General features: G+C 50.1%; 1 protein-coding gene across 8 annotated transcripts in view; it reads right to left on the bottom strand.

Annotated features, from left to right (window-relative positions):
* The window catches only part of HSPA12A (heat shock protein family A (Hsp70) member 12A), a 139132-nt gene that overhangs the window by 5475 nt on the left and 117723 nt on the right, over positions 1 to 15934 (bottom strand). For 5 of the 8 annotated variants that reach the window (XM_081074988.1, XM_081074994.1, XM_081074987.1 and 2 more), the window contains 5 exons: positions 14368 to 14484; positions 6583 to 6751; positions 2943 to 3029; positions 2265 to 2369; positions 1319 to 1577 (listed from right to left, as the gene is read on the bottom strand). In XM_081074988.1, the coding sequence (XP_080931114.1) occupies positions 1319 to 1577; positions 2265 to 2369; positions 2943 to 3029; positions 6583 to 6751; positions 14368 to 14484 (737 nt within the window). The remainder of the gene's footprint in view (positions 1 to 1318; positions 1578 to 2264; positions 2370 to 2942; positions 3030 to 6582; positions 6752 to 14367; positions 14485 to 15934) is intronic. The other 3 variants (XM_081074992.1, XM_081074991.1, XM_081074993.1) reach the window with 1 other exon arrangement.

Raw genomic sequence — 15934 nt, 5'->3', positions numbered from 1 at the left:
AAAGGGACCTCTTTCTCTCTCTTTTGGATGGCCACCGTTTGACCCGATAGTAGCTGGATTCGAGGCCATTAAAGGCTTATACGATGTGTCTACCATGCTGCCACGTTAGACTACAGGCCTGTGTGCTCAGGTGTGTCTACTTCAGCCCTGTGGACACCTATCCCACAGCAGTGAGAAGCCTGATCCTACCAGTGCCACTCACGGTCTCTGTCAAAGTAGCAATATGCCCAAAGCAGCAGCATCGGGGAGAGAGAACACTGGATAGGGAGTTTGGTGGCTGGGCTCCAGTCTGGCCTCTACCACTTAGTAGCTATTGGGCTTTAGGCAAGTTGGCCTGGTCTCTCTGAGCCCTGGGCTTCTCTGCAAATCAAGGACAATACCACTTGCCTTACCTCCTTCATAGGGGTTGTTGTGAAGATCAGGTTGAATACCATCTCTGCAAAAACACTTTGTAAACTTTCTGACTGCAGTGTGTACCCCACTTGTTCTTAAGTCCAAAACGGCCCACTCAATGGCATGTTTGTCCCTGAGGCAAAGCACATACCACCTGCCTCCCAGAATCACATGCTGCCAGGACTCCCAGACCAGAAATTCTTCCCATGGCTTAGGCCAAAGGACAAGGTGGTTCGGTGTGGAGTGACCCAATGGCTGGCTGTGGCCAGTCTCCACAGTAGAAGAGCTGGCAGGCCCCAGAACTGTGTAGGCAGGGCTTGGGATTCAACTTGAAGCAGGTGCCCTGTCGGGGGACCTGGGGCTGAGAGCACGTCCACCAGTGAGAGGCCAGTTAAGATCCTGCTCCAAGGACATGAAGACCTAGAGTCAAATCGACTTTGTGTCCCACTAAAAGGAACCAGGGCTTCTGAGAGAAACGGGTGACTGACGATCGGGGCAGGCAATGTGCAAGATGCGGCAGGGGCATCTTCACTGACCAGTAAGCTAAGGCCATTCGAGACGAAAGGCCAAGTCCACAGGACTCAGGAGCCATACAACCAACATGGGACAATTTGAGCATCATGAAGGATATAATGCCATGGTTTAAAATACACCCAAAGTGCTTTTTATAATCCATGAATTCTTAACGATACTCCCCTCGTGCCCCCACAAAAAAAGAAAGAAAAAAGAAAAAAAATTCATTTGTCACTTTGAAGGATGCTATGAAATCAGTGATTTTTTAAACAAAACAAGCTTATACACAGAAGGAAACACCAAGCATTTGTCCTGTCTTTGCTATAACAAGTGCACTTCAGGGCAACCAGACACTGCGGAGCAGTTTCTCTCTACTCCACAGCCCAGAGTCCTGAGCCAGAGGCCGACTCACTTGCTCTTCCTCAGGGCGTGCTCCACACTGTGCCCGCGGAACTTCTTGTAGTAGTCGATGAAGGAGAAGGGTAGGGTGATGTTCAGTGGGTTAGTTCGATCCGGGGCGGCTGCCCTTTTGCGAGACTCAAACGCAATCATTAAGTCAACCCAGGCCGCGGGACGCTTGATTTTGAATTGTTCGATAAAATCCTCTCCGAATATTTTACACAGAAGTTTTTCAAATTCATAATCTACTCCTAGGGATCCATAGGGTCCACCTGGGTGAACAAAATGGGCGCCCACCATGTTTAAAAACCATGAGAAACTGAATCCAAAGTCTGAGAAACAGCTTGCCCTGTGCACTTCTCTGAAACACAAAGCACAAACTTGGACCCTCCCTGAGCAAGTAGACCACAGCTGTGATTTTACTTAGGGTCTTCTCATTCCTCGTGGAGAAACTTATTTCGTACAGAAAGCACTCGTCAAGAATCTGTGTAAGATCAATTACATTTAAATAAAATCAGTACATTAACTAACTAGGAACGTCATGGTATTCTCACCCAAGAAATCCTAAGACTCATGAACCCCACCCCCACCAAGCAACAGACCCTGTTCTCTGGTTTGGAGAGCTGGATCCAAGACCAGGTGTCCTGGGACGTCCCTAGAAAGCACTATATCATAGGTGGCTTCAGGTTTCAGTCACATCCTTCCAGTACTTTCAAAAGCAGACTCCCTTGGCCAGGATCTGAAACAGGCTCACTTATTATGCCAAAACCCAAGTTACAGCGGTTTGTATTTTAAAGAACACTTAACTGCGTTGCGTTTTCAAATTTCAAATAGGCCTCAGTCCCTTCTCCCACCTATAATCCCACATGCTTATGGCATGGAGAGAATGAAATGCTGAGAGAAATCAGAAGTAAGTGAAACGGCTCAGGTAGGGGAACATCAGCCATGCAGGGGCTCACCTGTTGCTTTATACAGTTCTTTGAGGTGTCCCTCCGGTAACCGTATCTGATGGACTGTCAGGTCTACGGTGCCACCGCCACTGTCCACTACCACATACTTGTCACCTGGTATAAAAACAGCCATCCGTTACATAAACCACTTGTCTACCTGTCCTGAAACAAGCTGGTGGGTATGAACTCGCTATACCCAGCGAAGCGCCACCCACACTTCTCGTTAGTACAATGATTGTGTTAATGAGCAGCACAGAGAGTTGCTCATGACTAAAGAGAGTTACTCATGTCTGCCAGGAGCGACGGGTAGCATGAATGATAAAGAACACAGATGCGTGAATCTTTCAAACTAAAGCATTCATGTCACACGCTGCTGCCTACCCGGCACGTCCAACAACTTCTTGCCAAGTTCAAAGCGCCGTAAAATGACCTGCTGTTTAACAGAAGACGTACTCTGGAACTGGTGAGTTCCAATCCCTACCTTTCTTCTGAAGAGTCTGTATGGTTTTATAACATGCAAAATTACAGCTCCAAAGAGAGCTCTCCCAGGGTGAGCGGTCTTTAAAACCAAGTGATTTTGAACGTTTTCCAAACGTGCAAAAGGAACAGATAGAAATGCATTTTTGCCAGCCACACATAGACAAAAAAATAATCCGGCAAGGGCAAAAGGACATTCAAGGACACTACCTTCCTCCAGCTCGGACCAGATCTCTCCTATGACATTCTCCACCAAAAAGGTCCGACTCTGCCGATTACGCCGTATGTGTTCCTTAGCTAGTGGCCGACAGAAAGAAAATGACGACGGGTGAGAAAGCATGAAAAAGCGGGCAGTCATCTGAAGTCAGCGGAAGTGACGGCATGAGGAAATTTAGGAACAGAACATTTAGTGAAACACAATCAAAATGATTACATAAATACAAATACAACATCAGGAATTACAAAGCCGGCTCTTCCAGAGCAAGAAGCTGTTTCCACCGGCCTCCATCTATTCATCTGCGTGGCAGCTTTGGCCTGGGCCCTGCTGAAAAAAAGTTCACCGGGATGAGAGTCCCTTCCACCAGCGACATTTTGGGGGGAATGGGTTAATAAAAGCGGCCAGTTTCCTGGCTTTGCTGTCCCAGGGAGGAAGCTGGCTGCCAAGCAGCCTTCAGTGTGCTTAGTTAAATAATTTCACATCAAGGGACTTTGATACAAGGAATGTGGAGTATGTTTTCCCAATCTGGATCCTGGATAAACTGGATAGGAGCCATTACCTGACCTTGTTGAAGCCAATATGATCTTCAGCCACAAGGTGGCACTTCAGCCACAAGGTGGCAGCTCCAAACCCACCCTTTTCCTGAACACTGTGTGTCACCCGCGCTGTGGTGCCCACGGTGGGGTATTTCATACCCCTGTGAGGCGGACACGGTCCTAAGTTTAAGATGAGGAAACCAAGTCAGGGAGGTTAAGGAACTTGCTGTTCCCATACTGTCTTGCAGCCTGAAATTAACTCCGACCACGGACCCTCGTACTCTCAGGGATTTAACAATTTACAGTGAAGTCTGAAAAAGCAGAATGTGAATGTTAAGAAATGGGGAAGTTGCTCTGAGAGGCTACCTGGGAAGCAGTAGGGCACAGCCAAGGTGGAAACTTGGGCAAATCACTTAATCCTTCAGGGCCTCAATTTCCTCATCCATTCAATGGGGATAATACTACTTGGCAATATACTTGGCGATACTTGGTTTCTCACAGGCAGAGAAGGGACTCTCATTTGTCTTCAGCACCCCGTATGACACTTGGCTCACAGTAGGTGATAATGAAGGTAAAACACCAAGTGTCAGACCTGGTACCCAACAAATGATCACTACCATGCCCGATTTGAAGCAACCACTGATTCTATGGGTAAAGGCCTGTCCACCCATCCCACAACCTGGCTACCCACCAAGTTTAGTCCCTAAGTGGGTGCTGCTAACTTTGAATTGCCCTCCAAATCCATCTCTTGCTGTTTATCCAATAAAGGACTCTTAACCCTTTAGCTTTTTTCAGCAAGGAGCAGTGTTTGCAAAACAACACTGTCTCTGGGTGCTCTAAGTTCCTCTGCCCTGGGTTATGGTGGAGAGGCCGTCCCCCAATTACAAAGTGCCTGCAGGCCTAGGAGGGAACCCCAAACTCAGGGCTTCCCTCCTGTTCCCAGCATCAGCTCTAGACGAATTTATATTACAGATCCTGTAGTGGGCATTTGGTTTTCTGAAACAATCTAGATGACTAACAAAATGGCGTTCATAAAAACATGGCCAAGTGAAGCTAATAAAACATGTTCTGAGCTCTCAAAAAATTATCCCACTTTTCAGGCAAATTAAGCCCAACAGTGTGAAAAATGTATCCTTTACTGATCTCATTAAATCCTTTTGGCATAAAAAAGAAAATATCGACAGCAAACAGTGTGGAGTTAGGGGAAGACGCCAGCTGCGTTCTCCTCCATGGGGCCCACTGGGCGTCCATCATGAAGGAGCTTCAGGGGCAGGGGGTGACCTGGGGGGTGGGGGGTGTCTCGGGGCATCAACGCCATCCCGGGCACTCCCGATTAAGTGCTCTGCCAGGCATCCCCAGATAGCACCCTCTCCTTCTGGGACTGAGGTTCCAACTGCAAAGCAAGGCTGAGATAGAACCCCTGCCCCTGAGGGGTGCTGGCCTACAGTTTGAAGATTTAAAAATCCCTAAAGCCCCTCTGAGCTCATGAGACAACAGCAAAGTCCACGAGGGCACAGAACAAGGCACGTAGCAGTGTGGGGGTAGACAAGACATGTGGAAGAAAAGGAGACCAAAAACTGAGCTCTCGGGGAAGACAAACATTCAAAACCAGTTTCCCGCTCTGTGTCATACTTAGGAAGCTGTAAGAAGAGCGACACTAGAATTAGCTCATTCTTACGAATTTCTCTTTATGAACAACCGAGTAAGAGCCAGCATGTAAGATGTAAAGCCCAGTCATTCCTCTTTTTTTTCAATGAAAACAGTGAAGATGGAAATTTAAATCAATGTCATTCCAAGTATTGAAAACATCAGTGCATTTGATTGTTAAGTAGTAGGGCTAGCCTTGCTCAGCACGCGCTGGGGAGGCCCAGCATGGCTAGAAAAAGGCAAATCAAGCCCTCAGATTTCAAGGGAATCCTGTTTCCATCAATTCCGGAGTGAATCGGATCTGGGGTGCTAACACATAACCCTGGAGGCAGCCCGGTGACAAGTGAACTTTGTGCCTGTCCTGTGGCTGAGGTTCAGACTCTGCGGTCTTGGGTTGAAAGCACAGAGCGGTGGCCTGAGAAGGAGAGGCGCGGAGGAGACGGCCCAGTACCAGCAATGTGTGCCCGGTAAGGGTGAGCCTGGGCCCCGGGGCCTCGGGTATGGGGACCAAGTAAAACTTGGGGACAAGGCTGTGGGGGGAATAACCCACGACAGTTCTCGCTAGTCATTTCTCTCTCTGTCCTCAGCGTGGGCCCTCCGGGGCAGGGTGGGGGTGGGCATGGGAGGTGGGTGGCTTTCTGCCCTGGAGGCCCTCACTGGGGACAGAGCCCAGAGCTGCTGTGCACAGCGCCACCTCCACAGCACTGATTAGCTTCCAAGCTCACTCACATTGGTGGAGTTGACCCTAACAGAGGGTGTCTGCAAACTGCGTGGCCCTAGACAGACCCACAGAGCCCTGGATACTGGGGAAAACAGTTCTAGAGACCAAGATTGTAACCAACTTGCATACAGGTAAACATGAGACATGAGAAAAATGTCCCGGAAATCCCCATCCTGGGTGTCCCTCCCCCGGTAGGTGCCACTTCCCACGGCTACATGAACATCATCCAAGCCAGGAAAAGTCAGCCCTTCTCATCTGTAGTTTAAACTCTTGCCAGGTTTATGACTAAGACACATAATGAGCTCATCACACATGAAGCGGCCCTAATGAGTGAGTCAGTAATAAACCAACAGTCTTAATGGAAGAATTAATAACAGGCAAATGGGATTAGATTAAGAATCAGTTAACAGACAAGAAAGATTAAGAGCTTAGTAAAATGCAAAGCCAAGAACTGCTCTCAGGCCCCCTCAGGTTTTTGGAGAGAAGTGCCTGCCCCCTCTTAAGGCACGTGGGTGGGGTATGAACTAGGGTACCCACTGCTGAGTTTATGGGAGTCCTTGGAGGGGCCAGGTAGGGGGTCTGAGCCCAGAGGTCCTTAGAACCAACCTCTCCGGGAGTATCTGGATTCTTCATTGCAGCACAAAGTGCCTTTAAATAATCAGAGGCTGAGAGACATGCAGGGGGCAGGAGGGGAGAGAGCAGGGAGGGGGAGAGAGAGAGCAGAGGTACCCTGTGCAAACCCAGCTCCTACTGTGTCACTGGAGCTGTACCCATTGACCGCGGCCTTGCTCAGTTCAATCATCTGGTACAGTCGCAGCTTCCGGCAGTAGATGGAGGCCGCCTCCGGCTCCAAGGCAATGATGAGCTGCTCCGAGTTCTCAGGGGAGGCTAGTCCTGCCTGGAAGAAAGAAACAGGCTGGGAGCAGGGTTCCCTGGCTGGGACCTCTCCAAGGACCCCCACACCTGGGTCTGCCACCCCCAATGAAGCGACACTCATGCTCCGCTTGTTTGGGAAATTCCCTCCATAGGCCTCTGCAGAGCTTAAAATCCGGGGTGATCAGGTGCCGGGCCCCAAGCTAGGTACCCAAACACCACAGAACGGCCAAAGAAAACTGTGTAAGCACCCTTTGGAAATGCCAAGTTCCCTGGGCCACGGGGCCTCCCTCTAGCACTTGGAGTCTCTTATCCTAGAACTGAGAAGCATGAGGAGAAGGCCCCCAAAATTTGGAAAACCGGTATAGGAGGGAAGGCAGATGGTCTGTTTTTGGTTATAATAGGCCAAGCGGTCTGACCAAGTCACAGCAAGCCCCAGTCTTTGGTGGCCTAGAAAACAAGTGGCCCATCGCTGGACCTCAGCCAGGCAAGCGTCTGCCTTTGCAGTATGACCAGGAGGGCTCCAGGGCTCCAGGAGAAAGCCCTTCCTGGAGCGTGGGGGGAAAAGCAGCTGGCAGGTATCTTTTGCAAAGCCTTTATTCCTTTAAATATCCCTTTCAATGCTTCTTCTCTGTGACATCTGGCTTGTTCCACTCACAGTCCCCTCCAGACCTTAAGAAGGGCCAGCCCAGGAGCCCCTGGGACCACCCTTCTGAGGGTGCTCAAAGAAAAGGGCCTGGCATGGCCTCTACCAGGTCCCTGCCCACCTCTCCTGGCCTTGAATTGGGGCACCAGGTCTCGCTTGCTGGTTGAAGCTGTTGAAGCCCATGGGGTGTCCCTGCCTGCCAGCATGATGGAGAACAGAAGCACGCTTCGTTCCTGTCACCGCAGGGTTTGTTGTCTTTGTTCCCGTTTCCTAGGGAACCTCAGGATGCTGTCCTCGTGCCACCCCGAGCCCTACACCAGGCTCATGAGGTTTGGTGAACTCATCCTGTAGACCATGGATAGATGGTCCACCTTATGTCCCACACGCACAATGACCTCTCACCAGGTGGAGCCAGCCTAGAGTCACGAGTGAAAGGGGCTTAGGAGGTTCAATTATTGGGCAAGGAGGGGAGGGAGTTCAGGTTAGAATATCAGAGATGCAAAGGACCTTTTGTCGAACTACTTCATGCAGAAAGACACCAAGGCTCAGGAATGTCGGGTGACCAACTGCCCCGGGTTTCCTGGAACACGAGGCTTTCAGTGCTGAAACCAGACAGTCTTAGGCTCCAAGTTATCCAACCCCACGTGGCACAGCTGGCCCAGACCTTGGTCTCGCACCTTGCTGACCAGCTCTTTACTCGATTCTCAGCAATCCTGCTCTGAGTGACTTGTTACTGGGGTGGGGCCCAGGCCTTCAGACTTGGACAAAACTCCCCAGTGCCTCGAATGCTCCCCCCTCAACTGGCTTAAAGGCATGATACCCATTTACTCTGGGACAGCAACCAATCATGACCCACTGCCCATACGTGCAGCCTGAAGTTCTCTGAAATAACCGTACCCCAAATGAACAGATTAGTTATGTCCTCTTGAGATACCATCAATTAGCAGGTAGGGGACTGAAAACCTCCACTTTGCCAGTACTGAATGACTGACAGCACGTAGGAGAACCTCTTCTGGAAGAACTGGACAGAACTGCCCCGTCCAGAGGAAACCTACCTCCTCAGTACCTCGTACCTGCGACTGTGGCCAGCCACGTGGGCAGCACCTATGCCCATCAGCTCGCTCCCCAGGTGGAAGAGGCAGGGTCTGCCCTTCATTGGCATGGGTCAACAGGCCAGTGCCACAGACGCGTGACAGAATTTCCCACTACTCCCTATTCAAGAGATTAAAAGCCCCCATCCCCAGGCTCACTTTCTCACAGGATCACAGTAGATACCCCTGGCACAAAGACAGCTGAGGTTATAGCACCCAATGCAACAGGTCAGGGTTATACAACTGAAGTGCCGCCAGGTACGGTGAGATCGCTGAACCTTAATCCCCAGGATCCCAGAAGAAGAAATCCAAAATGAACCGCAGACCGCCTGAAATAGAAGCCACCGGGCCCGGCTTCCACAATATGAGGTGAGGAAGAAGGAAAGACTAGCTACAGAGAAACAGTTGGGCCTCAGTGTACCAGGCTATCCTCCAAGTTCAGAATGGAAAATAATTTGGGCGGAGAAGTCAGGTGAGCAGAGCACCAGCGTGGCGCCCAGGGATCCAGAGGAAAGGAGGAAAGGCAAAGGTGCTGCCCACTCGAAAGGAGCGCTACTGTCATCCTGTCCCACTGGGATGTCAACCTGCCAGGCGGCGCCAACGTGGCCAGCAAGGGCAACGGGAGCCTGGGCCTGGCAGTGGGGGACAGATGGGAGGGAAGAAAAAGTCGAAAATAAATGCCATTCGTTTCCACACCCTGCCTCAAATTCTATGCAGGATCCCGGATTTAGACGATATATCTATATGGAAAATTCAACTCAAGGAGTCCAGAGGAGAGAGAACCTTCAGTCAAATTACACAACCCGACGTGCCCAAGTGTCCCTGGTGTGTGACTGCACCGGTCCCCACTAGGGTGCTCCTGCATCCCGAAGACCTGAGTGCCAGAACAACATGACTGCACTTTTAGGAGAGGCCTCCATCTGCCTGTCCCCAGCCGGGCTGGCCTCAGCTCCACGGCGAAAGGGGTTCCCCGCGACCCCCGGGAGAGGATGCGACGGGGAATGGAGGTGAAGACAACCCCAAACCAGAAGGTAGGAATAGGCGAGGTGAGAGAGGGGCTGAGAAGCGTCCGAGGGACACAGGACAAAGAAACCACACTATTTTGCTTGAGCCAGCCCTTCAAGCTCCCCAGAGAGCAAGGGGCTGTGTTCCCACCTGTAACTCTCATGGAGGCCACAGTGAAGAGCTAAGGGAGAGAGGAAAGAGGAAGCAGCTGGCTCTATACAGATTCCACCCCCCGCCAGGAGGGGTCCCAGGGAGGCCTGTGGACTCCAAGAAAAGGAGGAAATACTAGACCATCCGCCAGACTCCCAAACCCACCTGGCTTTCTCTCTGAGCAAAAGCCTCCAGTGCCTGGAAGTGTAAGCTTTGTTTCTGTATAAACACTGGTGGTCTTCTCAGCAGAAGCCCTCGGCTTGGTAGCCGTCAGGAGACCTGGGGGTCTGGGATCAGGCCAGGGTCACCTGGAGTGGAAGACGGGGGGCGGGGGGGGGGCTGGCTCTCGGCTTTTGCTAACTGGGCCTCTGGAGCTAGGATCTCATGGCTCCTGTGCCGATGTGAGCTCTCCCTCCGCTAGGGCCCATGTGGACGTGTCTAGCCTCTCCTACAAGATGGTGTGTTTTCTGAGGGCAGCAGTCAGGACTTCTTGCCCCACAGCACACAGTAGGTGCTCAGAGAGTAGCTGCTGAATCAATGAATCAAGCATCTTTCCAGCCAGGCTTTCTTCTGCAATTCCCTGGTGCTCATCTCTGCAAAACTGAACTGAGAGCGAACATTCTACTAACATGACCTGGGGACTCTACAAACAGAAAGTGTCAGAACCAAGAGTGTGCTACCCGACTTGACTCCTCCGTGAAACTGGGGCAGCAGGAGCGCCATCGTAGTAGCTTTATAAAGTGCTGTTTCGTGGTCATGAGCCCCACCGGGGAGCAGCAGCAGGTAGGTGACTTCAGGGAGGCCACGGACGTGAGTGTCTACACCCACTCTCTGCTCCTTGGTCCTGCACTCAGCTAGGAAAAGCTGCCAGGGACTGTGTTCACAGTTGCAAAACATGACCAGATGGGCTGAGTGCTCTGCTGGCCTGGAATCCAACTGCAAAGGGCTACAGCTGCACTGGTTGTGGGAGTCATGGGATGGTGATCTTCCAGCCGTCCCCCTCTACCCCCCGGTGTGTTTATTTTTCACTGTAGTTTGTTCCGAAACAGAGGCAAATGCAAGCTGCAAGCCGGTGTTAGATGAAATCAATCACAGGTAGGGGAACATCTTTTATGTAACAGATTTCTGGGACCTACAAGAATTACACATGTTAGGCAAAATGCCTCTAGAAAGAAACTGGACTATTTCCTATCTGTGAGGCTCTCAAAACTCAGTGGGCTAACTGCTAACTACCTCCCATTCTAGGTCTTTTCCGAAGGCTTCAGAAGAGAGAGCAGTGATTCTTTCTGCTACCATCTTTTAACTGAATGCTCTTCAAGGGGCTAAAGGGGCCCCAACGCTGCGAATTATAAAAGACAGAGATTTGACCTACTTTTTCAACAAGCAGAGATTTTGGAGTTTCACAGATGAGGCTGTATTCTGTGGTGTTCTATAGCTCTCACTGGCCTCTGAGCAGAACCCCAGACCTCTGAACCCCAGAACCATCCACTCCAGGCCTGCTTCTCCCAGGGCGAGGCTGCCCAGAGCCTCATCTCCTGCTCTGCAGCCAGGCCCCTTCCTCCTCCACCAGGCTGGGGGAAGGAGAAGCTCAGACCCCACATGACTGTGCTATGAACTTGCGTTTAGGAAAGCTCTGATAGGCCTGGAAGGAGGGGCTCCATTTTTGCCCGCATACAGGTTGGATGGGACCGGTTTCCCAGCTGCCCTAACCATCCTACTTCATCTTTCTGGCTGTTCCGCCTGAAGCCAGGCTGATGAGCAACACTTTGGAGGAAAGGGTTGGTGGGCACGCTCGGATCTCAAAAGCTGTCTGGGCCAAGAACTGTGGTTTTTGCTTGGTGTTCTGCCTTAAGGTTCTCCAGAGAAACCAAACCAGTAGGATGTATGTATATATAGAAAGAGATCTCTCATAAAGAATTGGCTCACATGATTATGGAGACTGACAAGTCTGAAGATGTGCAATCAGTAAGCTGGAGGACCACGATGGCCAGTGATGGCATACGGGTATATAGTTCCTTTGCTGGCAGGCTCGAGACCCAGGAAGAGCCGATGTTTCAGTTTGAGTCCAAAGGTAGACAAAAATAAAATAAAAATAAAAAAAAATGATGTCCCAACTTGAAGGCCAGCAATCAGGAAGAATTCCTTCTCATCTAGGAAGGTTCAGCCTTCTGTTCTATTCAGGCCTTCAACTGACTGGAAGAGGCCCACCCACCTTAGGGAGAGCAACCTGCTTTATTCAGTCAATTGATTTAAATGTTCATCTCATTGCAAAACACCTCCCAGCAACACTCAGAATAATGTTTGACTAAATATCTGGGTACCCCTTGATATTTACACATAAAATTAACTATCACAGATACACAACTTTGATTCTGTATAACAAATGGAGGCTGAGGGAGTTGGAGAGATGCTAATTTTGGCCACAGAGCAGCAAGTTTCATTTCCATTTTGTCATGAGGAATCTTCCAGAAGACAGGCTGAAGAGACTGCAGAGAGTCTGGCAAAGCAACCATGCCCCTAACACGCCCTCTGCCCCTCTCCCAGAAGCAGGAAAGCCTTCAGAGAACCACTCAGCTGCAAGCAGTTGGTGAGCAGGAGCCATCTTGGGGGCACAGGGCATGAATCCAGCACATACCATAAGTCCTGTCACACAGAAGGCCCCAGCACAGATTTGTTTAATGAACAAATGAATGACTTAATGGTCTCTGCTATCTTGAAATCCATTCCGTGACTGTAAACTGAACACAAGTATCAAATCAGAATGACAAATGGTCCAAAATTAAGCTTCACAAACACTGTACCAGACAAAAGCTACCTGGCATCGAGAGGACAGGCCATGTGCAGCATGTCTCTGGGCTTCAGGAAGCAAATTCCCCACATCCATAAATACTGGTCACATCTGCCCTGCCCAGGATCTGCTGACCCTTCTATCCTCTGAGGTGCCATTTTGATTCCGCCAAACCCCAGAGGACGCCACACCCCCTTCTGCCTGGTTTCCTTCCTCCTGAGCTGCCCCAGTGTTAAGGGACCTCTCCCCCCGGCCCTGCCCCCGACTCCTACCCTCTCAGAGACCTTGTCCTTGGCAGAGCCAGCCAGAGTTCCAACAGCCCTGACAATCTGCTGGTCACTGAACCTCTTTCTTTTTCAGGCTAAAAATAAGAACTAACCCTTTTCCGGGTCACACATTTGTTGTCCAAGTCTTCCTGTGGGCTGGAAAATATGAGTCAAAACCATGAAATCTGGAGTAGCCTTCCTGGGAAAATCTCAGAACACTGGGCTGTCTTACAGACAGCTATGCCCAGTGTCCCATCTTTGGACACTGCCTGAAGGCTGAGCCCACAGCCAAGCTCCATGATGCCCAGGGCTTCTGTGGACAGCTGAAGTGCATTTGTGTTCCTTTCTTTTTAAAAAAGTTGCCTCTTTGTGGAACTTCCATCCTCTTCCTTCATCCCTATGAAAACAAATCTATTTTTGGCAGATACATACATATACTGAGCCAGATTCTCACGCTGAGCAGACGACGGGGAGAGCCGAGGAGACAGTCTGGAGCAGGGGAGGGAAGAAAGGGAATGGGGGAGAGTGAAGGGAGGGGACACTGCCCTTCCTTGAACTCTACCTGCCACCTGGAGGAAAGCCTCAAGCATCAAGTACAATTCGTGACACCAGTGTGCCCATGGTCAGTTTACTATATTCCCGTGTTCAGGGTGGATTCAAGGGGTGTTTTGAAAGGAAAGTTTCATATATGTGGCCAGAAACTCAATGTCAGAGGTATGGGAAAGCTGGCTGTCTCCTGAGAGGCATGGCAGTTGGCAAAAAGACATCTATTACCTTGGTGACCGTCCCCAGGCCAGCTCAGGTGGACAGCTGTGAAAACTGGCTTTCAGAGCACAGCGAGTTGACCCAGACCCCAGAGTGGGCTTTCATCAACCCAGGGGATTAAGTACACCGGAACCGACTCTGTCCTGGGATCAGAACAGCAGGTCAGTACATTCTTGCCATGAAGTCAGACCCGCACGGAAGCCTCGTGTGGCACAGATTGTCTGCAAACAGTGTGAGGGTTAGAGGCCATAAGGGTTTGTGGCATCAGTGGTACCCCCAGGCGCCCACGAGGGATGGGCCGACCATCGGCCCTGGAATGCTCTGTCTCCAAGGTGCAGTGTTGGCTGGCGTCCTCCTTAGCCATACCACGGCTCTCATCCAGGCGTCTGCCACTGTGCAGGTGTGACAGCCCTCACCCCTCTCTCAGGCGACCATACGTGCTCCTGTGTGTTCACAGGTGAAATGTGCAGAGGAAAATCATATTTCCTTTATTTCCCAGCTGCATGTGTGCAGGTTTCAGCCTCCATAGCAAGCTGATCTGTATGGTTCACAGCCATTGGCCTTGTCTTTATTCCTTTCTTATTCAAATATTCTTGTCTCCCAAGCCTTTTACTTAAAGTTCTCAATTCCATTCACCCACGGAGAAATGTCTCTGAACCCTAGTTTGAAATCCTAGTGCCAGGGACTCCACCGTAGCAGAGTGGCCTGGAGGGGCATAAAGCCAGAAAGAACACGGAGCCCAGCCCGTCCCCTTCTCAGTCTGACCCCCGTTCCTCCCCCAGGAGAAAGCTGAGGAATAAGAAGACTCCTGGTCCCCCTGCCTATGGGAGATCCCTTGATGCCTCCTAAGGAAGCCTGTAAATGCTGGGAGACACCCGAGTCACCACCGTGGGCGTCCTGGGCCCCGTCTGTTCCCATCCCCGCACTCACCTGGTAGGCAGCTTGTCTCATGAACTGCTTGGCAGGCTGTTTCCAGATGGCAGGTACCGTGATGACCCATCTGACATCAGAGTTCTCGAACTCCGAACCAGCCTGGTCACTGAGCTCCTAAAGCCAAAGAAAGTGTAGCAGGTCAAGTGGACAGAGCTGGTCCTCCCGGGGCTTTGCTGAGAATCCAGGCTTCTTGGCCGTGAACTTACTTAACTTCCATAGCCTACTGAACTTACCAGCGTTAGGGAGCAATGGTCTGTTTTCTGAATATTCAGCAAGCAGGGAGCTCCCAGCAGCTTTCACTCTCTGACTGACCGCAGGTGAACGGCAGGCAGCTCAGAGGTCTGTGGCCACTTCCTAGTCATATGACTTTACGTAAGTGGCAACCCCTCAGGCCTCAGTTTCCTTATCTGTACAATGGGGTTGTTGGGAGGATTGATCATTTCTGAGAGCTACATTTACTGAGAGCTTACTCTGCATCAACCTTACTAAGCATTCTGCACACCTCGTCTCCAAGAATCCATCTCAGGACCCTGTTAGGAAGGGATTAGAACTGTGCCCTTTTCTACAGATGAGAAACTAAGCCTTAGGTATGGTCAGCTTCTTTTTGATGATTGCACAGCTAGAAAGTGGCAGAACCAAAATGTGGACCCAGACCCAGGTCTACCTTGACTCTAAAGGCCAAGGTCTTAACTAAATTGTTCCAGGTGGTCTCGTACCCAGAACAACGCATGGCCCTGTAATCCTGGTGGCAGCTGTTGTCAAAGTTGTCACGGTCATTTACCTTCCTGAAAGCCCAGCACATCCGGGGAGTTTTCCTGACAGGACAGGAAGGATCTGAATCACATGACCTAAGCAAGAGCCATGCTGCCCTTAACTTTTGATTAAGGTTAAAAAAAAAAAACACCGTGTGGATAAATGGGATGGCCGGAAGCCTCAGAGGTTTCTACCAGGCCCCAAACATGTCTCTAGAATAGTTCTGATTCAGTATCCCCATCTGTAAAATGGGGAGAATAAAACTAACCTGTGCATTGGGGGCAAGATTAAATGAGAACACATTTGGCAGGTCTGGCCCGGAGAAGATCTCCGATAAATAAATGCTGGTTCTTTCTTCTCTCCCCATTCCCCTCCTCCCCGCTATCCCCCCAATGCCAGTCACCACACAAACCTGAAATCAAACCTAAAAACATACACTAATCTGCATCAGAGTTGGTTCTGGGGACACGGTTCAGGTTAATGAATACTCGTAGGCTGGTGATTTTTTTTTCTGACGGGTGTTTCATTTTCCCTATTATTTCAAATAGTTACCTTGGGACCCACCCTGTCACTGAACTAACTTCCTCTTTGATCAGTAAACTTTTTTTCTTGCTTTTTAAAATAATTTTCATTTTTATTTGTGATACAGGACACAGAACATAAAATTTACCACCTCCACCATTTTTAAGTATACAGTTCAGTTATGTTAAGTACATTCAGCAAACTTTTTCAAAAAAAGTTTAAAAAAAAAAAATCTCTGCTTTGGGACAACATGAACTAGCCTTTTACTTTTCTTTTTTAAAATCATGTT

The sequence above is a fragment of the Rhinolophus hipposideros genome (genome assembly GCF_964194185.1).
Source record: "Rhinolophus hipposideros genome assembly, chromosome: 15".
Classification (NCBI taxonomy): Eukaryota; Metazoa; Chordata; class Mammalia; order Chiroptera; family Rhinolophidae; genus Rhinolophus; species Rhinolophus hipposideros.
Note: the sequence above shows the minus strand (reverse complement) of the source record. Positions and strands in the feature narration are given on the sequence as shown.